The 27,316-nt window shown below is 40.7% G+C and overlaps 2 protein-coding genes across 3 annotated transcripts; both read right to left on the reverse strand.

The window, feature by feature from the left end:
- Window positions 1-283: 283 nt before the first annotated feature.
- On the reverse strand, window positions 284-1,237 carry Nplp2 (Neuropeptide-like precursor 2). The gene is made up of 3 exons (XM_070996022.1): window positions 1,081-1,237; window positions 899-1,009; window positions 284-460 (listed from the first exon to the last, which is right to left on the reverse strand). The coding sequence occupies exons 1-3, from the start codon at window positions 1,210-1,212 to the stop codon at window positions 350-352; spliced, it is 354 nt and encodes a 117-aa protein (XP_070852123.1). The 5' UTR covers window positions 1,213-1,237; the 3' UTR covers window positions 284-349.
- Window positions 1,238-2,584: 1,347 nt separating this feature from the next.
- Window positions 2,585-27,049, reverse strand: LOC108005535 (uncharacterized). 2 transcript variants are annotated; one of them, XM_036815084.3, is made up of 9 exons: window positions 9,729-11,845; window positions 9,408-9,673; window positions 8,804-9,351; window positions 7,179-8,221; window positions 4,890-7,023; window positions 4,187-4,330; window positions 3,849-4,126; window positions 3,628-3,789; window positions 2,585-3,183 (listed from the first exon to the last, which is right to left on the reverse strand). In XM_036815084.3, exons 1-9 carry the CDS (start codon window positions 9,749-9,751, stop codon window positions 3,003-3,005), a joined length of 4,779 nt encoding a protein of 1,592 aa, XP_036670979.3. In that variant the 5' UTR covers window positions 9,752-11,845; the 3' UTR covers window positions 2,585-3,002. The 2 variants fall into 2 exon arrangements, with proteins under 2 accessions (XP_036670979.3, XP_065720503.2); XM_065864431.2 differs by lacking the exons at window positions 9,408-9,673; window positions 9,729-11,845 and adding an exon at window positions 26,802-27,049 and having other exon boundaries at window positions 2,586-3,183.
- Window positions 27,050-27,316: the final 267 nt, after the last annotated feature.

Genomic DNA, 27,316 nt, shown 5'->3' on the forward strand with positions numbered 1-27,316 from the left:
GAACCAATTGAATTTTAAAGTTCACTATACAAATTTACGCTTAGATTATCACCTGAGGCGTATTTATATACCTAACTTCATATTTAAGATTTCTTGCGATATAGTTTTATAAATAAGTTTGAAATCATTAAATTTTTTTAAACCTCTGTTATTAATATTTATCAATCCCAATTAACACTGAAGAAACATCGGTGCTAAGCATATTTTTCTTCGTGAATGTGTTGGAATAATATAGTAATTTAGAATTACAAAAATCCGTACCATTAAAAAGGTAAAAACTTGATTTAAAGTTTACACATTTATTATAGACTTTTTTTGTGTAGTAAATATTTTGCCATCCATCAACGTCTTAGTGGGCTTTGTTCTCGAATTCCTGGATTTTCTGGTTAGTCTCGGCAGAGATCTTCTTAGCACTCTCAAGAGCAGCATTCCAGAATTCGCCGAATTTCTCCTTGAGTTCCTGTAGACAAAAGGTCGCGGTTAGAAAATAATTTTAGGCAAAAATAAGTTTGTATCGGCAAGCCGATGCTTTCAAAACATAACATGGTATAATTAACCTATAAAGAAAGTTTAAGGCCTTGTTCAGAGCTGAAGGCCTTCTAGTCCAGTACTCAGGTAACCAATTAAATAAATTTGTTAACTAATGGTCCAATTCGAACAATTTAAGGCGATAAGTATTGATTAATTATATTATTTGTAGTATCCAACACCACAAAGTGGACTTTTGATACATAAATAGGCTAACATTCTTTTCAACGCACACGGTACACGGTATTGTAAATTATGTCGAATTCAGGAATATAGCCAAAACTGACAGGCGATCAGACTGACAAAGAAGTCTATAGTGGTTTATACCTTCTACAAGAGTAGAATACTAAAACATATTTGTTAAGCTTACATCAATTTTTTCCGGAGTAGTGTTTTCCCTGAAGGCCTTGGCGATTTGGTTGGCAACGTCTTGCACGGGGTTAGATGCCTCCTCGCTGGGGACACTAGCGGACATGGCCACCTGAAAGCAAAGGCCCGAATTATATCCTGATCCTGGGGGTCCGTTCCGGGACTTGATGAACATCAACTTACGGCGAACAGGGCGAACAGAAGGAAGATCAGAGCAATCTTGGCCATTTTGAGTTGGATTTTGTTACTGCTGCGGAACTCTGAACTAGAGAACGATGACTTGAGTACTGATTGAACGTCTGCCAAACTACTCATAACGACACCTCGTTTTGCGTCGCAGCCGCCCGAATTCGAGCCCGGCTTATCGCCACTAGGAAGGCCGAGCGTTTAGCGCTAGGGAACTGACCCGTGATAAGCGTACTTTTTTCCGTCGCATGCTGGGTGTTGTGGTGTACCGCCTAGCCTCCCAGCTGTGGGATTACTTTGATGGAGAATCTCTAATTTGCTGTTTCTACAGGAGACAACGGCTATGCGAAACTGCTTGTTAGTATGACAATGTCTTTGATTTCGGTATCCTAACCCCTTTTTGATAGTGAGAACATATTTTTAAATAACTGTTGACGTTCCTATTTAAAGTTTGATTTTAATAACTTGAGTTTCCATTTAAAAGATATATTTTTAATCAAATATTTTCTTTTTAAGGGGCGTTCGTTTGTTTGATTTATATATGTATATATGCATATATATGCAACGCCCACTGTAATTCGATGGACCTTGCTGAAGGCCTTCTAATCCAGCACCCGGAAATATGGTTATCTACTATTGTTCGTTTTCTGTTTTTGTAAAATGTTTAAAGCTTTAATTTTGTTTTATTTCTCTTATATTTTCTTATCAATTTTATGTTTGGCAGCATCCATTACCGAGCTGCACGTGGCAAATAATTTCAGCTTGATAAGAGGCTTTTTTGAAATTCCTGATAAGACGACCCACATTCCAACAGTTGTGCACAATCATTATTAGACTTAAAATACCTCAAAGCACGGAAATTTTTTATTGGCAAGCTTATACAGAAATTTGAAGTCAAAAATTAGAAGACATTTTCAAACCCTACAAACGTTGGACGTTCTTACTGAGGTTTTACTTAATGTGAACTCAGAAAAGTAGCTTGATTACGTTGATCTTATCTTTAAGAGGCGGTAAAAAAACTTTATAGGGTTAATGCGGTAAAAAAACAAAGTTTATAATATAGTGTATACAGTAGCTCACCTCCAAAGGTTAAAGCTTTTCATTTTGGTCTGTTCATAGACTTTTTGTGAATGATTTGCAATTCAATTAGAATAATTGACACACTGAGCGAATGAAAGTACAGTTCGCTGATTTTGACGGCCAGACAGATAAGAGGCTAGTTTTCTGGTCAGAGTTCACAAATGACATAATGTTTACGATAGGTAAATGCTTTTGTTGATGTTTGAAAAACAGTTGATTTTAGCTTTGGGATTTAACTAAGTTTGGTTCATTTAAAAATTATATAAAACTACAGTACATGTATTGTAAGCTACATAAACCGGACATTTTTATTTAAGAACATGTTCCTAAAATAAACTTGCTCTTGCAAACAGTAATCTTATGTTATCATTCGGAATCATATTTGTATAATTGCAAAACGTGTTATAAATTGGTTCTTAATTCTGAAAATGAAATTTTTCGTATGATTGTCTCATCGCGTAAGTTATTCCAAAATATAACCACGGATCAACTAGCTTGGCTCCAAATGATTTCAAGAGAAATCCATTAAAACAATTAATGTGAAGTGCGACGCTGAGGGTTTTCCGTCCCGCCAATTTGAGCCCCAAAAGCGGTTAGTCTACGAGAAGCAAGCAGAGCTCAAAGTGCATGACTTTGTGCCTCGTTTTGGTAATTTTCCTAGACACAAACAAACCCAATTAAGTGGCAGCGGCAGTCGTAAGACCCCGACCAGATCCCAAGAACCACTAATAAATTTTCATTTGGCGCAATGAAAATATTTAATTGCAATTTCGCCAAGTGGCTAAAACTTAGCTCCATGGAATGGTCTGCTGGCTGGTTTTGGTCGGGTTGAACTTCTCCTAGGGCACCGAACTGAGGATGTGCTCCGGCACCGGCGGATGGCATTGGGGCAGGGGTGGACCCAAAGTGGGGTAGGTTCGCAGACGAAGTAGCTCCAGAATCGTCTGCAATTCCAGTACATGGGCGTAGTGGCGGCGCACATTCTCCATAAGCTGGCGGTGGGTCTTAATCTGCGACATTCTGGGGGTGAGAGAGATGGTGCTCTTATCAGTAAACAGAAAACAGTACACAAAATCAATTGATTCACATTAGGTTCTCATAAAAAATATCAGAAAATAATTTGATTTTAATATGTTATTATAAATCTCTAAACACTGATTTGACAAAAAATTGTTTTTTTGTGCAGAAACGTGTTGACCTCAAGATGTAAACATAATTATACTGGTAAAAACATATTAAACATACACATTATTAAATATACTACAAAGGGGGCTTATTCTAGCGTAGAATCAACCGATTTCATACCCTTCGTAACAACGCCAATCTACTTTTTACATAGCTTGGGAAATCAATGGTAAATATTTAAAAATAGAGTCGCATGGAAGATTATTTTAAATAAGGTAAGCATAATTTTGTACAGTGTTCGTGTGCATAATTCAGTTCCCGTTGGAAAGGTTATCATACCGCTCACGCTGCTCGCGATCCCGCTTTTCCTCCATCATGGTATCGCGCATGGTGTTCTGGAAAGTGACGTCCACCTTGATACGCTCGATCTTAAAATCGATGGCGTGGTTACTGCGCTTCACGTCCAAGGTCTGTGCCTTTACCGCATCGATTTTAATGTTCCTTGGGTAACAACAGGTTTGGGTTTAGATCTTGGCAAGCCCTGAGAAAGCACTACTTACACGCGTTCGATGTTCTTTCTGAAGTTAGCTATCTTTTGCTCTATCACTCGTTCGATGGCACCGGCTATGTACTTCTGTCGCTCCGTCTTGACCTTTTCCCAGTTGCGTAGGATGTTGAGGAACTCCATGGATACCTTGCACTTCTCGATGGCGTCCAGCATGTATTTAAGATAAGCTATATTGGCCTTGTACAGCTTGTGCTCCCACTCCTTGAAGATCACCTGGCGTCTAAATACGGCCACTCGCTGCATAGCCTTGATCTTCTTGTTTCCGGCGTCCTGTGGTAATAAGATGAAAGTTTATCAAAGTCCCTCTCACCTGGGAGTTCCGGGGCTCACCTGTATCTGGCGATTCACCTCGTTGATGTCGTCCACGTGCATAAGAACTGTGTTCGAGAGATTGGTGAACTGGCCCAACACCGAGACCTCGACCTGCCCCTTTGTGAGGGTCAACTGAATGGTCATATTTCTCATCTTTTCCAACTGTAGTGGGAAAATGTATATTTAATTCTTAAGAAGAAAAAGTCTTAAATATTATGAAGCAGAAGAAGCCCAAGAGTATGCTTTAATTGTTTTCTAGTTGGGAATGCAAATCGATTTCCTTTGGCATTATGACACTACATTGTTCGGCTGATTCATTGTAGTAATTCTTTCAGCAAGTGCAAGAGCAAGTTATGAGATTAATTGTAGTTTTATTAAGTGCAACAAATGAATAGTAGCTAAAACAGATTAAGCTAACTTAGCTTGCCTTTTGTGATATTAAGACAACTTTTATATATGTATATTAAAAGCAAATTAACATGAACTTCAATGAGCTTGTTAACAATTTAATACCACAGATGATTAAATAAGAAACATTTATATGCTTTGTACAGCCCCAAAACTATTCCTATTTAAAGTTTTGAGTACCATGTGTTATATGTAGTTGTCTTTTCTTGAGCTGCTATAAATGAGCTGAAAAAAGCGGTGTCATAGTCGTATTAGAGGGAAAGGATATATGCAGATCTGGCCATAAAAGTATAATAACCAGAGCTCAACTTACGTAGGCTTGAATGCTCTCCTCGGCATTGCGCTGCGTGAGCACCTTGGACTCCTTGAGCGCTGCGAGGTCCTTGTTGAGGACGCCGAGGAGGCCCTGGCTGTCGAGCAGCTGGTAGCCAATGCCCTTGAGCCGCAGCTCGCTCTCGGTCTTCTGGCGGCGCAACTTCACGAAGGTGTCCCAGGACTTGGCATCCACCTGAGGCGGGCACTGCTTGGGCTGGTCGAATTCGGAGAGATAGTTGAGGAACTCCAGCACGTCGTCGGGCAGGGGAAAGGGAGTACGGTGGCTGGGTTTTCCACTAAGCTTGTTTGAGGCCTCCATGCAGATAAGCACCGAGTTGAAGACTTTGCCCGGCAGCTTGGGCCGCTTCTTGAACAGCTTGGTCATCTCGTGGGTGGCATGCGGGACCAGGGGCAAAAACTGAGCCCTGAACTGACGCTCCACGGCCCGATCGCGGGTCTGTTGGGCCTCCAGTCGCGTCTTCACATCGAGGAAAGCCTTGTCGTAGAAGTCGAGCAGGTTGCTATAGCGCGTCATGTAGTCGTTCAGCTTGTCGATGTCCTTACGAAACATGCAGAAGCGTTTCTGCAACTGGACCCGTCCAAAGTTGATCTGCTCCAGGGTGAGAAGACGCAATTGTCCCTGCTTAAGAGCAAAGTCGTACTTCAACTTCATGATCATCAGCTCGGCTACGCGCTGGTTGAGCTTCAGGATCTGGGCAGCCTTCAGGGCCAGCGTCTTCTCCTCGTTCTCGTGCAGTATGCGAAGGTACTTGCGACGATCCAGTTCCAGCAGGTGGACCGCCTCCTCGTAGGCCCGGAAGATCTTCTGCTCCTCCAGATTGTACTCGTGCGGCTGCTTCTTCTGCATGAACTCCGGCTCGGGGATGTCCTTCTTGATCTCCTCCTCCCACAGCTTCTCCAGCACCCCGTCCATCATCACGATGAGGGCCCGAGACCAGAACTCGGGGCTCCACAGGAGCAGTCTGCCCTTCTTGCCGCCCGTATCAATGGTCTTGGGCTTTCTGCGATTGATAGCCTTGATCTCCGAGTCGTCCACCTCCATGATCCGCTTGATGACCTCATCCTGGGCCAACGCAGGCACGGTCAGTTCCGGAAGCTGAAATTGATCCATATTGAGCAGACGTAGCATGATGTTCATGTTGTCGTAGATCTTGTTGAGCACCACATTGGTGTTCATCACACTGTCGATGGTGTCCTGCTTGAGCTGCTGGGCCTCGTGGAAGAGCTTGTTGAACTCCGCCTTGAGCGGATCATTGAGATAGTAGCGGATCTTGCAGTTGTAGTTGAACAACTGGTTCGAGGTCACCAGATTCTTGTCCTGCAGCTGGAAGACGGGTGCCATTATGTGCTCGTAGACACTGGGTCCCTCCACCACGAACTGTTTTAACTCCTTTAATCCCTCGACGACCTCTTCCTTCACCTCATCGGCCCGTTCACCATCCTCGATGGCAGGAGGTGGACCATGACCGCCGGCGGCTGGAGCCGGGGCCTCCTCCTCCTCGAAGGAGCCCAGGGAGACGCGCAGGTGGTCCTCGAGGTCGTAGAAACGATATTTGTCGAACTCCGTCATCTCCACTTTGCGTCGTAGGGAGAAGCTCTCGAAATTGGCATCTGCGAAAATGGAGCGTACGCGATAGTTGATGCTCACCGCATCGCGGGTCACCAGGCGCAGGATCCAGTCGCGAATCCTGGCCTGATCCGCAATGGCCCGTTCCAGGGATTCCCGCTCCAGGGCACACAGCTTGTGAGCCTCCTCCGTGAGGGCATCCAGCCAGCGGTAGTGAAAGCAGAACTTCTTGAAGATCCCATGGGTTTTGCCCGTCTTTGAGATATCATAGTCGATCAAAGCCGTCACCTTGGCGGCAAAATCCTTGATGCTGGCCAGCAGCTTGTCCCGCTTCAGCAGATCAGCCCGTGTGTACTCCTCCTTGACCTCCTGGCGCAGACTCAGGGGCACAAACATCTCCACCTTGTGGACCACCTCCTCCACGAAGCAGGGAATGCCCTCCTCAACGGGTAGCGGCAAGGCCACATTCTCCCTCACACAGTCTGCCAAGGAGGGCAGTCGCGTCACCCGCATGCTCTTGTTCGCCAGCAGTATGATCAGGTATCTGCAGATTAGTTAAACATTTAGACATTAACCTACCGAAAATATACCAAACTGGTATTAGATATTATTCTGAATAATACAAAAATATCATAAAAAAGTTCTTATTATCCCCTCACTAATAAATATACTTTGTATTAGGTGATTATAGTTACTCACTTGGAATTGAAGCACTCCTTCACCCGCAGTATGTACTCCGTTTGCATGCCCAGGTTGAGGAAACGGCATATCATGAAGGGTTTCTTGGCCCGCTTGTGCTGCTTGAAGTGCACCAGGATACCACCGAGACTCCATGTGACCAGGTGCTTGGTCATGCCGGCGCCCAGAATGAAGCTGAAGTGCCCTGACTTGGTTGAGGCGATCCACTGCAGCTCGTCCCGTTCGTTCAGCGCGAACTGGTCAAAGTTCAGTGTGTTGTTCTCGGTGGCTACGATCTCGATGACGGCCCATCTTCCCACCGGCGGCTGGACGCAGAAGAAGCCGTACTCCTTGGGCAGGACAAACTCCCGCCGGTGCAGACGCTTGTCCTTGCCCCAATTGTAGAGCCAAAGTTCGGTGGCGTAGCCGGGACGCTTCATGGTGTGATCCCTGTTGATGAAGACCATCAGGCGCGGTCCGTCGGCCAACATGAAGGTGTGGATGAACACCTGCCCCAGTTCCGGCTGGTTCATCTCGAAGTAGTGCGTCAGCTTGTGCGGCCTGTTGTCCACCTGGACGACGTGCAGCAGCTTGGACTGATCCTGGAACACCAGCCAGCTGTCGTTGAACTCCAGTCCGACCACCGGCGCCGTCTCCAACCTCAGTTCGCAGAGGACGTGGGGCAAACTGGCCCGCTCGAAGTGGATCAATACGATGCGGGCATCCAGGGTGCCCACGGCCACCTGGGCCAGGCTGCGGTGGTTGCACATGGCCGCTGCCCCCGGCACTGAGACCTCGCAGAGGGTGTTACCCTTGGCCAGGTCTATCATGGCCACCCCCTCGTCGTGCAGCACACACACACACTCGTCCTTGAGGCCCTGGAGCACACGGAACGTGATCACCGGCCTGCCCGTGGGCACCACGCACTCCAGCGAAGCCGTCCCGTTGCGGTCCACCATCACCTGGTCAATGTGACCCGGTCGGCGCTCAGCGTAGATCTCGCCGTTGCTGTTGCTCTGGAAACGCACGACCTCGTGCAAACGGGACTCCAACTCCCACTCAATCTAGGAGAAATAAGAGGATATTATATTGGAAACATATTCTTAGATGAAAGTCGATTTATGAATTTGAAAGGGATTCGAGCACACTATTATAGTTAAAATATATTCTTTTGTATCGTCAACTATTCGATTAAGAAATAAAATATAGTTATAAAAACTTGTACAGAATTTTGCAAATATTTTGAAACCGTAACCGTAGTTTTGATTTCAAAAAGTGGTTTCTTCGATATAGCTCGCGGGATATTTTAGCGACATAGACATGGAGTGTAACTTTATTTTCGAGGACTTCATTTCTTAAGTCAACAATAGATCCATTCCTAATAGGATAGAACATAAAACTTTAAATTTTAATCGGTTCCTAAAACGTAAACAAGTTTTACTTGTAAGCAATACATTAACTATAATATTATAGCTCGAGCTAAGCTAGTGAAACTCAAGTGTGTTTTATCTAGTCCCAATGGGAAATATCTGTTTTCGGAGCTAAAATTATATTAACACTCCAAAAACCCTAGAAAGCGTATTTGTTGAACAGAATTTTGTATCATTATTAAAATTATAACCTCCTCAAGGGCATTAGGAACCTACCTTGTAGACCCCGGCCTTCTTCTTAACGTAATAGGCGTTTGTACTGTTCCAGATGATAAACCCGGACCGATGGTAGGTAAGGCCGTGGGCGCGGGGCATCCGTTCCACGTCAATATCCGATCCGTAATTGGGTTCCCACTGTAGCTTTAGAGCGAAACAGGCCACGTCCACCGTTAGCAAGTGACCAAAGTCGTTGGTGGCGTACAGAATGGTATCCTCGCCGAAGGATAGACACTTTTCCCAGGACTTGAGGTAGTCCTTGCCCAGCTCCACCTCGGCCACTTTGTACAGGAAGGACTCCTTTTCGACGGTGCAGATGTCGTAGCACAGGATGGACATCTCCTGTTTGTTGAACTGTATAATGCTGGGTAAGCTGGTGAAGCTCATCACAATGCCACGTGGCACGGTGGGCACATTGGTGGATTGTTCCAGGACCAAGGTACCAGTGCGGTAGTTGTAAACGCACAGGCAGTAGTCAGGAAAGCCGCCCACGGCGACCAGAAGATCCAGCTCCGAGAAACGGATGTCGGTGTAGCTTACCAGGTGAGCTAATTGGAAACAGAAATTTAAAGGTAGAACAAAAATCCATAACCTGGCAACTCACGTGGAATGGAACTAAACTTGGCCATGTCCGGATACCGGTATATAAAGATATTTGGTCGCAGAACGACCTCGGCAAAGGCGAAAAGCGGAAAACGGTTGTGGCCAGCAAAAGCGCTGATGCTAAGGCCAGTGGCCACCGTTTCCGGTTTGAAAAAACTTACGACCTTCGTCTGCATGTGAACGAACTTGATCGCATTGCCATTTCGCAGGCACAGGACATCGGGACCCACATTCACAATGGTGTTCTTGTCCCAGATGTTGCACCAACTGGGGATCGCTTGAATAAGTGTTTGTTGGCAGGGAATATTCGGGGAAAACTCACCAAACTGCTGATGTGATATTCATTTTGGTCCTGTTTAAAGTTCAAACTTCCTGCTATTTCTTTAACTACGTTTCGACTATCCGTCAACAAGTTCTGGGGTTGCTAAGATAACCAAACACCTGCTAGAGTTTGTTTTGTTTCCCTGGATACCCACATTAAAAAGTAAAAAGTTAGCTGCTTTGTGTTTATTGGTTAACTATATTCTAAGTTCTCTAAGATTTACAAAACATGTATTTATTTGATATTATATTAACATATCCTAATTAAAGATCATAATTCTTCGTTTTCTCGTTTCCCAGTCAAGCCGAGTAACTTTCTTATATGGGTTATTCCAGGCCGATGATCGTGTTTTAACTTTTTATGTTCGCATTCAATCTCAAATAAGCAGGGGAACAATGAGATACCTATGGTTCGAATAGCTGACTGGATGCGTGGCACCTGAATTCTAAGGAATCTTCCATCACTATTCACTTGCTTTCCATTTTTAACTTGAAAATCGGAGTCTGTTCTGGCTGAATGACCATATACGAGAACGAAAACAACCAACTTGAGCCACATTTTAAATGGAAATAGTCAAGAAAAAGGTTCAACCCCGAAACCGATACAAATTCAATCAAAGCATAGCTGTATCACATTACCTATATAGCAAAATCCTCTTTAATAAGGAAGTTCCCCCACATTTTCTGTCACCGAATTTCCCAGGCGACAACTTCTTTGACCCAAGTAAATTGTCTTGGGCACTTTCCCTCAAAAGTACAAACAATAAAAGTCCTGGACTATAAAAAGTCAACGCCTTGGACAGCCGCTGCCTTTGACGCAATTATATTTGTTTGTTTTCTCCCTGGCAGAACGTTACTTTAAAATTTGATGCGGCTTGTTATTTTTATTGCCTAAGCGTTATGGTTAATGGGTTTCTTTTTTCCCGGCCCTAAGTGGTGATAGGTAATTTTTTACGGGCCACATGGGTGTCGTTGTTTGTTGTTTGCGGTTATTATTAAATTTCAACCAATAACACAATTTGGCTATATTTATTGTTATTTTTCATGAAATTATTGCATATTTTAATTGAATAACTATTAAACAAAGATCTCAGCTGTTTCGGAACAATTACACAATTTACATTTTCCTTTTAAAATAGCCCAATTTAATGAGGCTAAATTAGTTAAAATTGGCTTAAACGCACATAAATTAAATCGCTTTCCTATCGATTTATTCCTAGAGGAGGCAATTAAAAACATTTTAGCACAGATTTTCATTTACATAGGGCCATAAATTTCATTAAAAGCCCGAAATATGTTTAAATAAAATCCTAAAGCCCGGCTCAACACCGACAACTAATGGCTAACAACAAATACAATGCATGTTAAATTGGGCTAACAACGGAAATGGTCTTTAGGCCGTTGGGCCAGATTTGTTTGCTGGCCATATAAAAACTAATTTGCTGGGCTTGCTATTTAAATTTGTTAAACATTCCGCACTCTAACAAATTAGGTTAAAAAGTGTGGAGAGCAGAGCAGAATTTCATATTAATGTGGGGATTTCCCGACCCGTCGAAATGCTAATGAATAAAGAAATGGAAAATCCCGTCGGTCCATGTGGGTAGGGAAAAGAGCTCGGGGTGTTTGGGTCAAAAGGACAACCCCAGTTTGTTCCTTGGTTCTGTGCCAGACTCTTAGCCATCTGCCAGCCAATTGTGTGGCCTATTCAGCTGTTGTTGACAAGACGGAAGGAAGGAATTTTCAGCACATCAGCGCAATCTTTCCTACAAAGTTGCCTTTTTTACGACGGTCGCTACCTGTGGAGGATGTTATATGCATGTTCTTGTTGACGTCGTCTGGCCTTTATAAAATATTTATTGCCGCCACCTGAATGGGATGGTCGGCTCTCCCCTCCATTTGAATGCCTTGGGATGCGGATGGCATTACCCCCCAGGTGGGGTTATTAACATGTTAAGCAGATAAGCAAAAAAATTGTGAAAAATTGCTGGTTTCGACGGCCATTTGATGATGCTTTGTAAACGCTTTCCATGGGTTGAAGGTTTGGTATATCAGGGGGATTTCTGCATTCCAAGCTATGAAGGAAACTTGGTTTAAAGGCTAGATAATATTGTCACTGAAAACTATATTTTATTTGATTTCGATGCTTTTAAAAATACCCATGAACTTGGATTTATTTTCAAAGTCCTTATACAAATCTTTATATCTTTAAATAATACAGAAGATTTTTTAAATTTTAAAATAATCTTTCCGGCTTCCTTGCTCACTGGATTTGCCCGTAAGAGATTCACCCTGGATAAAAAGCATCTGCGGCCTGTCTGAGGCCTTCGACCTGCGGGTCAGTCGGCAGGATAACTCATAGGTTGGCCCCTGACATTGTTGAACACACATATCCGACGCCATACACATGTACACAATCATGGGATGACATAACTGCTGCCAGATGATACCGATGCCCCGGGGAGTGGCGGAGTGGTACGAACCGGTTGAGTGCTACTTATGGCACAATAATGATTTACATTGCATAGTTAATGCGTTTTTAATGAGTGCCTGCATGCTATTATAAAAAGTTGTGTGCAGCGGAAACTTGTCACCAGAGATTTGAGATTTCCCAGCCGCACAATGGGAAAGTTGCCGGCATCGTCGTCTTGCCGCAAAGCCGCCTTAAGCGTTTGCAAAAGTTCTGCGGCACTCGAGTCATTAACATTAAAGACATTCCGTGTTGGCAACGTGGTGTGCGGATGTGGATGGCGAAAAAGTTCGCCCCTCATATGGGGATGGCAACCCTGGCACTGCAGGGGCACATAAATAATTGAGTGGCGCCCCAAAGTAGGCAGCAAAGTGCACCCAGCAAACTGCAAACTGCAGACAGCAGGTGCGGCCATCGGATGTTAAATAGGGTGGCTCAGTGGGTGGTTGAGTGGGTGGCCGAGTGGGTGGTTCATTGGGCGGTTGTTTGGGTGTCAAAGTGGGTGGGCCAGCCATCCGGGCTGTTTGGTTATGCGAATGCTGTGGGCTGCATTTACTTAAATGGAGCAGCCGCAGGGCGAAAGCGAATGGGCGTGGTCTTGATTTTGGTTTTCTATTCGCTTAAGGCTATTGCATTAAATTAAGGTAGAATTGAAGAGATGTTATTAAGGCAACGCCACTCACACAGGTTCTAAACCATTTTACGAGAAGAGCATTGAATGCATAAAATGCTTTAGGTAGATTATAGGTTAGGCATTAGACAAATTAATCTGAAGGAGGAGATAGTTAGGAGATGTTCTGTAAAAATAAATAGACAGCTTTAAAGGTAAAGTAGAAAATTAAATAATCTCTAAAAATTGCTTTTATTTTTATTTATTCAGGGTAACATTATAGACTTAAAGTTAAATATTATAAATAGATAATATTCGAAAGATTAGAAAGGTGACAGGTATTTTAAGTCATTTAAATGGCAACTTAAGTAAAGATAGTTTGATTTTCTTCCTAGACTCCAAATCAAGTTTGATCAAATTTTCGATTAAGAGTTAGGATGGTTTAAAATTTTTTTTTTTAACATCTATAATATAGCTTAAATTAATTGTTTCCTTCCGGCTTTCCAATGACCTGTTTATTATCAGTTCGATGCCGGTCTCTCGTCAACTCACATTTTTCGATCTCCAGAACTGGCAGCTGATTATGCTGTGCTGCTATGCATTATAAGAGCTGTTGTCGCGCAACTCGTTAAATTTCCATCAGGGAGCGTGTTGTGCACCATATTGCCCCTAAATGTCACCCAGCCGAGGACGAAGCTCCAGCAATGAACTCTGATGTCCTCACGTATTCGCATGATATCGATTTGACTTACAAAACCCATACACCCGAACACACTCGCTTAGCTGTCACACATGTCCGTAATTGATATTTTATGAATGAAATGTAAACACTTTTTTTACGATTCCGGGCAAAAGAATGTCGCAATGGGTCCCATAACTTTGTTATGGCCCAGAGCCCTTTTGGAAAATAGAACTTAGAAAGTTATAAACTTATACATTTTTGAACATTGTGACAAGAAAGTTATTAAAAAAAATCAGACCTAAGCACTTAATTTAAGAACTGATTCAAGTATGTATAATAAAATAAATTATAAAAAGATTATTGAAATAATTTTGAAATATACCAGTACGTGAAACATTGTTTTCATTTATATTTTTTGTTCGGCATGTGGCAGCTGCTTATCTGTACAGAAAAATTATATTTGAGCTTGAAAAAAAATTATTAAAATTAAATTTTGATAAGAAACAAAACCATTTTAAGTGATTATAATTTCTGCCTTACTCTTACAGCAGTTTCTCAAATGAAAAATTACTAAAACTCAAAGTATTTTAAATGGTGCACAAGGAAACCAACAAAGAAACAATACATTATGCTACTCTAGTAAAGCTTTACATAATTTGCAAGCTAACTTACTTCAAAAATGGTAAATTAAATAATTTTTAAAAGCATTTCCAGTTAGGTCATGTGTGCTTCCACAGTGTCCAACCAACTTTGAAGCTTCAAAGTTGTCAAAAACAAAAAGAATTACCCAACTGGCCGGGTCCAGAGCGGTCGTCAACGCCTTTTGGCCTGCACACAATTGCCCAGACCCATAAAAAGCCGAGCGCCGGCGAGCCGTAAAGAGCTCTCCAAAGCACTTTCCAACCAATATGTGTAAACCATTAAACTCCACAGGCCCCGAGCTTTTAACCCACAAGACCGTACAGAAGTATACAAATATTGCATTTAACGTATATGTGTGTACACCCTATATGTTTTCAATTCATTTTTGTGTGCATATTAACACGGGGTGGGGGGAAAATGGAATTGTTTATAATACAAAAGCAATTTATTGATGATGTCTTTTAATCGAGTGTTTTCCCAGCGGTTTGTTGTCTCTGAAAACGTTTATTTTAATTATTCGAGTTTTGCATGCAAAAATGCAGTTTGTGATTTCTCGCCTTCTTTTTATTTCATACATTCTTCTTATTCGGTTATTAAATCGAACATTTTTAGTGTTTTATCGTCTTGAGCAGCCAATAGTGCGTATGATTGATAGTGGTGAATTTATGAGCTCGACTCGATTGAGTGTGGCTCTTGCTGAAAAATATTCTTCTCCTATTTGATTTGGCTCAGCCAAAAGTGCGTCATCTCTTTTATTGCCTCTCAAAACAGAATAACATCGAAAATGTATCGCATGCGAAAGTTTATGTTTTCACAAGTGTGATGGATTCGAAAGTGTGTGCGGGGCACTCAAGTAGCTGGGAGCCCCTTGATCTATTCCGTGGATAAACTTGGTGGCCACAAGGCGTGGCTTATATATGTCAATGACAAAATCAGAGCGGGCCTTGTTGTTTAAACTGCCGCTGGCATATGCAAGACCACTACACGATGATATATGATCTGGCTGGGGGACACAATTACCCAAAGACACAGATCTGTGCTCTGGGAAGTAGGCGAAGTAATTCAAATGTGCCTGCCATAAATCACTGGCAAACTGGGCAAATCTGTTTGCAGATAAGCTGAAAGCGGCAGTAGGTTATTGAATCCGTAGTCAAGCTGTGCCCACATCGGGATTAGAACTCTAGCGGATTGTATGTGTAAAATTCAAGTTGTTGACTGGAAAAAGTGGAAGCCATACTTTTTTATAAAAATAAAATATATATTTGTTTTTATCCCATAGTACATGTAAAGTTACTATCATATTATCAAAACTATTTGAAAATCTTAAAAATTATCTCTAACCTTTCTTTGCTTTAAACATTAAAAATCATATAAACATACTACCATTTCTTTTGACAAAGCGTTAATAGTATTTATAAAGACACTTTCTTTTTTTTCTGTGTATTTATTCGTAGTACAAACAAACCCATAATCAGCCCAATCTAATCTCCCCCTCTTGTCAATCTCGGCAAGCTCATTTTATTAGGCACATCTATAGGACTCTTCTCATCCGCAGATTCATTCAAAATTCATCAATGGTGCACAAAAGTATGCGGCGAGAAAAATGCCAAATATCCCCGATAGGTGTCGCCCTGCCAAGGAGACTTGCCAACTTCTCGCACGTCCTCAATAGCCAATGTTGCTCCTGCTGCTGCCGAATCCTGTTGTTGTCATCAGCATAATTTGCTTTCAAGTGAAACTTTGGGCTAGCCCCCGAGACGGAACTCGACTTGGGGCCCAACACACTCAACACAGGTACACTTAGCTCGATTTATTCGGGGCACTGAGAGAAAATATGGTTAAAGTTGGTGGCTTTCATACTTATTCTAAGGGATTTATCTTTGATAATATGGAATACTCACTTTTACTATTAAATATTTTATAATTATATTATATTATATTATATTATATTATATTATATTATATTATATTATATTATATTATATTATATTATATTATATTATATTATATTATATTATATTATATTATATTATATTATATTATATTATATTATATTATATTATATTATATTATATTATATTATATTATATTATATTATATTATATTATATTATATTATATTATATTATATTATATTATAATATATTATATATTATTATATTATATTATATTGTAATTATTATATTATAATGTCGCATTATAATTGCATTTTAATATAATACCAACTTAAAAATTGTTAAAGTTTAAAAAAATAATAAAAAACAAACAAGTAAAAAAAAATATCATTCTTAGGGCAATACTCAAGTCAATTCAATTTTTAATGAGATTAGAAGCTTAAAAACATACAATAAAACAAAATATACATTTTTAAATGAAACCAAAATCCTATTTATTTTTAAAATTTTGAAGAAAACTTAATAGAATTTGGACTTAAAATTGAAGTCAATGTAAGTTCTTCGATATTACTGTGCAGCAAAATACACGTTATCATTGCGACACGTAAGCAGAGTTGATTTCTGTGGCAAGGGGCTCCGGCTGGAGGGGCGTGGCTGGGTATTCGGAATAGGCTGCTCAGGTATGCCGTTTGCTCAAATCTGAAATTGAGCATGGAATTTGCGTAATATGTAGGCGTGTGTGTGCGTGTCTGTCTGCCTGCCTTTCCGTGTGTGAGTATTTGCGTGTGTTGTCGCATTTATAGCATGCAAATATGTGTGAAGGCATTTCCGCTTTCCCCCTCCCCCCTCCTCTGCTTTCCACTTTCTCTATCTTTTGGGCCGTGCCTTTTTTATGCCTGTGCGTATGAGTTACGTGCTCGAAGCTCTAAATATTACGCATACGCAATGTTGCTGCAAAATGATAGAAAGGAAAATTCATTTTGCCATCGGTCCAGTCCATTGATTGCAACTGTGAATGAACTGGGTATTAGCATAAAATCAGTAAAGATTGAGTGTTGCTAAGGGGAATACTCCGTGCTTATGAAGTGAGAAACTATTGAAGAGATGGAGTGATATATTAAACTCGGCTATTAGTATTTTTTGGGTTGAAAAACACTTTCTACTTGCACCTTTCTAGGAATTCTAATCAAGTTTATGTGTTTTTTGTGGCCAGTCAAAGCCATGAGCAAATCTAAATACCAGACACCACGGAACCCTATATCATTCACTCCCACACTTTTGAATACCCCTGCCATTCAAAAGCTCACCACACACGTTTGCCCGCTGTCGTGTTGCGTCTGGCACGGAAATGAAGTTAATTTATGGCGCTAAAAAGGATTTGACTGTCTCTGCCCTTGGCTCCCAGTTTGTTTTGGATTTCTGTTTCGGTCGGCGGCCCCTTGTTTTAAAAAGTGAACCGCCGTCTTTGGTATCACCGCCATAATGATTTGTGTGCTTAACACGGCGCCGTCGCCGCCGTCCTAGATTATAAACTATCTGGCGTATGCACAGAACTTTTCCGACCCCCCCCCCCCCCCACACACAACATATGTCTGTTTTGCTGGGGGTGTCACTGGGAGCCTGAGACTGTGGCGACTTAGTAGCAAAGTTTTGTTGAATTTGTGGCTAAAAGTTATAATCATATCAGCGCCAAGTTGCCCCAACTTTAGTACTCCGGTGCTCTGGCTTGAAGGCCCTGAATCCTCTTTCCACGGCTTAACAAACCGATTCTAATTACAATTTCCGTTAACATTAATTAGCATGTCTGTGTTTTTCGGTAAATGGCTTTTCATTTCGCCGCTGGCATTGCCATTGGCCTTGCTTTCGAGTCGCGGGATGGGAAATTATGCAAAATAGATGCTGCCGGAATGGTGATGATGATGCTGAAGCCATTATGGCAGCTGAAAGGTAAGTCAAGTTGAATGGAGTAAGCCATTCAAAGGGTTTCTCTAAATGGGGGTAGAAATACTTTCATCCGATTGGGAAATTACAAAAAAAGTTTAATTGATGAATAAAAAATTATGGTTTAATAAGTATACGGTTATTATTTTGGAAATATTATTACAGCATAAGAATAAGTGTTATATCTGTTTTGAAAAATAGCTAAATATTTTAAGATTAACTTAAGTTTACTGATCACCAACAGAGCTTAACTCTTTAAGTGACATTAATGAATTTTTTAATGAAAAGTACTTGTAATACTAATTTATTTACTATTATTTGTTAGTTGGCAGAGTATTTTCACCGCGACTTTGGTGATCCTGCAGGACGTTATGACTATCAAAGCCCCGCAGACGTTCATTAACTTGTCATTGGGGGTTTTCCGAAAAATGTCAAGCCTAGACGGCGGCAGACAAAACAAAAGCTCACCTGACTGAGCACCGATTTTTCTGTGGCTTTTCGCTCGTTTTCGGCAAAGTCAATGCCATTTTTTGTCTTCTGGACGGCGGCTGTCTGCATCTGATAAATGCCCTCAGGTGGGACAGCAAAGAGACGGGGCCGAGTTTCGATTTACGGCCTTTGAGATGTCTGAGATTGCGGAACGAGAATGTTTTTGGCTCTTTTGGCTATTTGGCTTTTTGGCCGGGGCCAAAGTGGCAATGCACATGCAGTCAGAAACTAAAAGCACCGACATTTACTTAAGTTACTCCCCTGATGCAGCCGTAAAGCGAGGCAGTTATCATAACAATTATGTAGCATAGACAATGGCAATCCGAAGTGCAGAAGGAGTCGTCCTCAAACAAAGCCATAAAACAATGAAGTGGGTGTGGGGAAATGCGGAGTGGTGCTCGCAGGATTGCTCTGGGCATTGTAGTTTGCAAATTAAATAATTCCCAGTTACATTTCCGTTGCGTCGACAATATTATTTCCCCCAACTCCTTTGGCCCGCCCGGCCGAGTTGTTTCCGAGTGCTAATTGTGCAGTTGGCGATGTCGCATTTGCCTTTTGTTTGAGTCCCGAGTCCTGCGTCCTGAGTCCTGCGTCCTGAGTCCTGCGTCCTGTGCTCGGTGCTCTGGGTCCTGCGGCCTCGGATGGTCCTCCCTCGGTCGCTCGGAGTCCCGTTGGCAATCTCTGGAGTTATGCGACTGCAATAACACTAAATTGGTCTGATATCTCGCGGTTTTTGCCTTTGCGTTCGCCACTGCAATTCCTGCAGCGGAGCTAATTAACCCATTACCGCCCAGTGTCCTGGGAGAAAGACGGTAATCTGATTAACAAAGAGTGAGAAGAGTGTTTTGCAGTGCACTTGAAGATGCTTAGAATGTATCGGTATTGTTTTAAATGTCGTTAAACTAGAAGAAAATTCCTTATAATTGAGGAATGTTTCATAAGTAAGTATGTACATTACTCAAAAATGTTCTGATGATTGTTCTTAAATTCTTAAAAGATTTTTTAATATATATTTTTTTTATTTACGGTTTGAATTTATAACCAAAACAGTCTTTTTAAATCCAACATTCTGTTTTTTTAAATAAAAATATGCTATGCATTTGGACATATTTACCATACCATTGAACGGCAATGGTTGTTGAAAATGATATGTTAGTGTTATGTGTCATAGTTCTCATACTCAAACCCTTTTAATTTTGACTGTAATTTTTTGAAACTCCTCTAAAACCAATTCCATTTTAAACTCGGCTGATATTCCTTTGAATTTCCAAGTTTCAGTGGGTTAATGGTTTGTGCGCTGAAACTTGACGCTATCGTCCAGTGCATTTAGCTTTTAATTGCAGCCAAGATTTTTTCTCCCCTCGGTTAGCTGCATTTGCATATCATTTTGTAGCGGCTTTGGCGGTGCCCCCCTTTCGGCTGGCGACGCTGCTGATGATGAGCCCCTGGGCAGAGAGGGGGCGTGGCTGTCACTGGCACATCGCCTAACCATATGCAATGCAATTGCACAAAACTGTCCATCAACGCTGTCATTTGCTGGCCAACTGGCCCAAAACTCTGGCCTGGCTCTGTCGTCACTGACTTGGATATATTTGGCTGACAGGCCCGGTTTTCCATTCGCATCCTGTGGGCATCCGGCTGCATTTGGTAGGCATTTCTTAAATGTTGGCTTGCTCTGCAGAATTTATTTAAGCGCGGTCCTGTCATACACATGACATATGCATACGCAATGCGTCATCGTCATAGTCTCGATGGCCATTCTTTCCTGCCTATCTTTTGGAGGCGGTATGCCAAAGGGGCGTGGCATTGGTATTGACTGACTTGTTTTTGTGGCCTCGTTGGAAATTAATGTAATTTGTACGCCTGCCAATGACAGGCTTCTCCATTCAATCTCAAAGCCGAATGCTCCAGCTAAAAATATAGAAGTGTAATTATCTTCTGACACGCTGGGATTCCTTCAAATTGAACAGTTATTTAAAATGTGGCTGAGGTTTAATTTATTTTCATCACTTTTTGGCATGTTGGCCAAGCTTTTTGTATGCAATTATATCTCCCTAATAAAATATAGTTTAAATACAATACTGTTGGAACTATCAGAAATGTATTTTCCATAATTTCTAGTAGTAATTTGTAAATAAATAAAACTGAGAAATCCTTAAAGACCATATCAATCAGAACCACTTAACCATAATGTACATAGCTTCAAGGTGTCAGGTCTTTAAAACACTGTGGTTTCCCCTGCCATTTCTTAAACCAGCATTAGTTGGCCCAGTAAAAGTTTGGGTAAGCCACATGTTACATTTTCCTTTACCAATCAACAGCCCTGGGTGCATTTTAATGGCACTCGAAGCGAATCCTTTCCATCTGCAGTTGGGTGTCCTTGAGCAGGGGGGGGGGGACTGAATGCACCGACCACAGGGCGGGGGATCGGAAGACGAAGAACCCAAACCACAACAAACCCGAGCAACAGCAAGTAGTTAGTGTAAACAACAAAAAAAGGAGGGGAAAACCCACACGGAATAAGAAAAACAGAGGGGGATCGGGGCGGAAAAGCAAAGAAAAACTGCAGGCAACATTGGAAAAACAACATGTGAAATGGGGAAAAGAAGAACAAAAAGCAGCTGAAGAAAAAGCAACATGAATCTAGACAATGACAGCTTCTCAACGTTGTGTATAAAGCCGCAGGCTATTTGTCATACGAGTTTCCCTCGTTATCCCCCGCCACGCCCCCTTTTCCAGCACCGCCCCGCCCTGCGGAAAGTGCATCGAAAGCGAAAGAAAGTAAAAGAACAATTTACTGGGAGAAAGCGTGCAAAGGGATGCGGAATAAAAAGCAAACCAGGCAAGCAGCACCTGTCAAAAGAGTGGAAAATGGGGTTAAGGCTATGAGCGGTCCCAAAACAGTTGGATGCGCTAATAATTGCCAAAGGAATGCTAATAAAGGGGGTGTTAAAGTACCAAGGACTTGCTAAGTAATTCTAAAAACCTTTGAAGTTAAATCAAAGAATTATATCAAAAAAAATTTTAACTGAAAAATATTAACTGCACAAAGATAATATTTTCCGAACAAAAAACCTAAAGTAATGTTTAAGTACCGGTTCTATTAAAAGTATTCCAGAGGAAGTATTAAAATAAAAGTATATATTGAAGACCAAGTAATACAAGTACAAAGTCTATACTTTATAGATTCATATATATTTTAAAGAGTATAGAATTTAGAATTGTGGCATTATTTTTAAACCATTTAATTTGAATTTAATGCTTTAAAAGTATTAATTTAATACTCATCATATCGAACCCAAATCCATACTTTACAGTGTAGAACTAATTTAACAATAATTGCTTTTCTATGATAATTTTTTCGATAAAACTAATTACAAATACTGTTTGTAACCAAAACAAATTTATATTAAATTAAATAAATTAGCCTAAGTGTTCGTTGCAATTATTAAACACATGGCCTGAAGAAACCCACAGGATTTCCAAGCAAAAACATGATTCCCTCGCTCTTGTATAAGCAAATATTTATATGGCATATTTACATTCCTATGTACGCACAGCCAGTGTGTGTGCACTTTGTATATTTTGCGCATAATTATGCACAGTTCACATGCGTTTTGTTTGGCTTAAAAAAACACTTTGAGTTTGCGGGTAATATTGTAATGAGTGCAAAACAGGCGTACACAAGGGGATTTCTATAAATGTATTCGAAAAATTTAACTCACTTTGATTAAATAGAAAAAACAATATAGTTTTTGGGTAGCTAATACCCGAGGATGCATTTTCAATGGATCCCCTTTGAAAACAATTAGGCCACGTCTCTGGGCAGCCTCCTGTGGCGTTTGGTTCATGCGCTCTAATGTTAAAATAGTTGCCAAAGCGACCGCACGAATTTTCTTAATGAGCTCAAACGTCACTAGCACACACATATACCTACTATATATATATCCCTGAACTTTAGACCCATTTACCCCATTACCCCATCCACTTTCAAGTCTCTATTTTCCCCATTTTAAATGTGCAAAAGAATTTGGCTGTAGGAGAAGAAATTCAACATCTTGAGGCGAGGCCAAATTTAAGCTAAAATGCCACACCCTCGCACCTTCAGTGAAATGGGGAATTCCCGGGCAGACATAACAATTAAAATTCATAAACCGCCAAGCCATTTTAGCATAATTATTTTTTACAGCCGAGACGAAGGAAAAAACTGAGCAGCAAATTGCGAAGGAGGCGTGCGAAATAAAAAGGGAATGGGCGAGGAATAATGAAATCCCAAGGTCCCATACCTTTTTTACCCTGTCGCCGACTGGCAAACTGGGCGTTGGCAGCTGTTTCCACTCATTAGGCGCTTTATTAAGCGAGATAATTAGCCGAAGCACGTAAAGTTGCAGTTAATTGATATTATTTGAACTGTTCAACAGCTCTCGCTCATTACATGCCCTGACCCCTGACCCCTGACCCCTAACCACGCACTCCCACAACCTCTGCGTAATCGCTGCACTCGCTTAACCTTTGACCCGCCTGCAATTGCGCTGAACTTGAGTTGCAAATTGTGTATTAATGTTAAGTAATTGTTTATAATCCGATTAACGCCCCCGGAATGTGTTTCGGCTGAACTCAAAGTTAAGCAAAGGTACTTGATAACGACTCAAGTACTTTGAAGCGGTTTATTTCTGTGGAAAAGTTGCTTTGCCTTTATTTTCAGAGGCTTTTCCTTTAAACGCTTAACCACTAGCTTTCGTTACACAATAAATAAAATAAACACAGCTATTAAATAAATAATGTTCTTTATTTAGTTATTTAATATTTATGAGAGATGTGGGGCTTCAAAAATGCCTTATAGTTTGGATGTAAGAATTGTATTACTTACAAAAATGTATTTATTTTTAAATAATTTTTTTTAAAGGGTATCTTTAACTATTTCATAACTTTTATAAATGATAAGTTATATTTACTACAAGTTTTCTAACTGTCCTAAATTTAATCTGTAGGGAAAAGAAATTATGTCTTTCTGTATATCTATTTTATAGGTCTGAAAATAATATATAATATATAAAGAAATATTAGTAGTTCTACGACATCTAGTCTCAAAGTAGAGTTTCTCCCAGTGGCCGCTAATGACTCAACAACTTGTAGGGCTTTCCCAAGTCGATTTATTCACGCTTCCTTTAGTTTACCGCCCTGGAAAGCTGTTTCTTTATGAGCTCGTCGGGAAACTTTGGCTGCTCCGCTCGGCCATTTAAATCTATGAGCTGATGACCCGTTGCCCACCTGGCTGTTCATTAATTTGATTTGAAACTTACCGCGCTCCAACAACAACACGATTTAACGGCTTTAATTAAGGCAAAGTCGCCGCCCAGGAATTGACGTCGCATCTGACCTCATTCTTTATGGTTGCCATAAATAACAGAAATTATGTGCAGGCCCTACTGGACTCGGGACTGCGGTTCGTTCTGGCTCTGGATTTCGGACCAAAGGAGTCGCGTTTTGGGCGCGTTTCTTTATACGCTTTCAGCTTTTTTGGCCTGCGAGTTAAATGCGCTGCCATGAATTTTAATTCGACGACACTTGCACAGGGGGCAGGAAAAATACAGGACACACGCAACGCGACAGACGCCGCATAAACCAAAGAAGAAATTTAAGCAAAGTACTCGGACTGCGACACAGTGGGTAGTCCCTGCACAGTGGGCAATTATTGTTGATGAGTGGAATATCAATTAGTGAATAATTGTCCCGACTGCAGAAATCAACTGCGCAATTGGCATAATAAAAAGAAAAATAAATATCACTTTTAATTATGAGCTATAATAGTACTACACAGAAAAAAACACACACAGATCAATTTGATATTCGCATTGTATATTGTAAAACTGAAAAATCTATCAAAGCACCTTATCTATATAGAAATAATACTGAATTTTATCGATATGATCAGCATAACTTATCAATTTTTTCTTTGTGTAGGCTAAACAAAAATAGGTCTTGAAAGTTTTTTTTAAGAGAAGTATTAAGTAAGAATATTATGGTTTTACTGATTTTTTAGAAAAATATTTTGTCAATAATTAAACTTAATATTGAACTAAATAATACAAATAATATTAATAATATTAATTTAAATTTTTTAAAATAAAACAAAATGAATGCCATTGGCAACTCTGCGTATGAGTAATATAATTTGAAACCCTGCGTATGAGTAATATATTTTGAAACCCTGCGTATGAGTAATATATATTGTAACCATGCGTATGAGTAATATGGCACCTTTAAAGGAAACAAACATGTTTTTCTTTCTTTTTTTATGTTTTTCATGTTTACCTGATTATAAATACAATCTTTAATTTATAGCATTTTATTTTTACACCCGACCCACTGTCCGCTTATTGCGAGAAATGGAGAAATTGTTCTGTTGTTTTTTTGGTTCCAGTCCGGTCGACGCCAGTCCAGCGGCTGTCCAGCCGCAGTCGGTATTAATTTAGCGGAAGTAATGCGAGAAATTGTTGTAGGTCCCTCCCCGGCGACCTTTCACCCCGCCACCACTCGATGAAAAAAGGGGGACAATTCGCCTTTGTTCTTCTGTATTGAACCCAAAGCTAATTGTATCTTGGCTCCTGCTCGGCATATATTTCATTGCTATGGCAGCTGAAAGGGTTTGTCGTCCGAAATAATTCTATGCTTATTTTTATCATTTTCTTGCTTGGTTAATTTTAATGTACACAAGGCATTTAGTTTTATTTCCGTCGTAGGCGCTTTCCGTTAATTAAATAAGCACGCTTCCCCTGGGCTTCCAATTTTTTTAATGACCGCATCAGTTTTTATCGCTTAATGCCTTTGGGCTGGCTTATGTAATGCAGTCGGTTGGGCCTTGGATCAAGGACTTGGAATCAGGAATTGGGCTCCCAGTTAATTGCTTTTGGCCCTATCAAATCATCTTGTTTTGCGAGGAGAATATCGTTAATAAAAGCGCCACATTGCCTGACTCGTTTGTATTATGTTAATGTCTTTATAACGTGATTTATAGAAATACGTTCGGCGGAATAAATATAATTTTAATTGCCTATATATCATACGTTCCAAAATTAATGGCTAGTTTGAAGGCGATACTGATCAGAGGTTATAGAGAATGGAATGAACATTGAAACGCTGCATTATTTTAAACCTAAGTCTGCGGGCTTTGTGGAAAAATCCGATAATATTCAAGGTATTTCTCAATGGAATGTTGCAAACATTTTGTCTCAGCCTGCTTCACAAAAATTCGACACATCTTTAAACACTCATTCACACGTTTCGGCCAACTTATTTAACAACTCAGGGCGTACGAGAACAGAAACAGAAGCAAACCGACCAGGATCTTTGCACATTACTTTGCCGAGCAACTGCTCAGCTTGAATGCAATTTAAGTACGTACTTCAAGAGCAAATGTTTTATAGAGCACCGACACACATTTACACAATTCCCCTTCCTTAGATCTGAAGAGCACTTTCAGCATTTCCACCCAAAAAATGAAAGAAAAAGAAAAAAGAAACAGGACGCTTTACTTCTTGGATGTTGCAAAGGCGGAAACATCCTCTCGTCCTGCCAGAACACTCAGCCCCCGTTCTAGACTCTTCCCCATTCTGGCACTGTATTTTATTATTTAAAAGCCTAAAATATATAAAGTGCGGTGCAAATATTTGAAATTGTCGAGGAAACATTTCTTCCCTGCCTGACTCGCTGACTGCAGTTGACAAGAATATTTAATTTAACTGATATGCCAGCGCCAGGGGAAACACAAGACCATTTCCAACCCAGGCACACATGTCGAGCATTTGCATTTGATTTCAGTTGGAGTGTACAAATACTAAACTCGGATGAATTGACTGGGTTGTGTGGAATAGACCCGAAAGATGTCACTCTGAAGAAGTAATAGGTTTTGTTTTTAGATTACAGTGAACAGTAGGGTTGGGAAAACATCGATAGTGGGTATGATCGATAGTTTTGGCTATCTGTAGTGGCCAACATCGCTACTATCGATACTATAAAAAAACCAGAGAAATTATCGAATTAACACTTGAGACTTGAATGTTATAATTAAAGAAAAAAGCTCATCCAAATTTTACCGCCAATAAAGTGATGAAGTGAAAATGAGGTGCCTTTTCTGAACGATACTATCGAAAGTAAGCCCAAGCCATCGATATTTCCCAAATTTTGAAGGCATTGATAGTTTCGATTGTGCTATAGATCATTTTATCAATTGCTATGGTGTCAAAAATAGTTTTTGGGCTTTTTCACATGCTGAATATCTATATATCTATTTTTGAAGGTGGGTAATTTTTAATAACAATCCTTGTTCCATTAATTTCATTTACTTACAGTTATTATCTAGGATAGAGATATATATTTCACAGTTTTTTGCAACCTCCTAGATTATGTAGAGTATCAACCGCGTGCCTTTTATTTGTTTCTTGAACTTTTTAAATGTTCTCTCGTCAATGGCATTTTGGGCCTCACTTGTTTGCTCAGCTTCCGCTTCCTGTATTTCTTTATCCCTTACTTCGGATTTAATGCCAGTCGCTTGCCTTTCGTGTTAGATGCAAAAGTTGTGGCCCCGGCAAGTTTCTTTCGGGAACTACGTGCACAGCTGGTGGTAACTGAGGAAATTTCCACACATTGACTTTCCCAGACGGGGGCAAAAAGCCTGCGTCTGCCCATTTAAATTATAAAAATTTCAAATGCTCTATTTACCGTAAATATTTTCATAGTAATTTACGCAAATTTACATAAATAAGCAGGCGAGAGTGGTGGCAGTCGGGCCGTTCTAACCTCATTTGAAAAATGTCAAACACAGAAGGACTTGGCGCTTCCGCCCACTCCACTCCAAGCGGCCA

Source organism: Drosophila suzukii, chromosome 3 (assembly GCF_043229965.1).
Source record: "Drosophila suzukii chromosome 3, CBGP_Dsuzu_IsoJpt1.0, whole genome shotgun sequence".
Classification (NCBI taxonomy): Eukaryota; Metazoa; Arthropoda; class Insecta; order Diptera; family Drosophilidae; genus Drosophila; species Drosophila suzukii.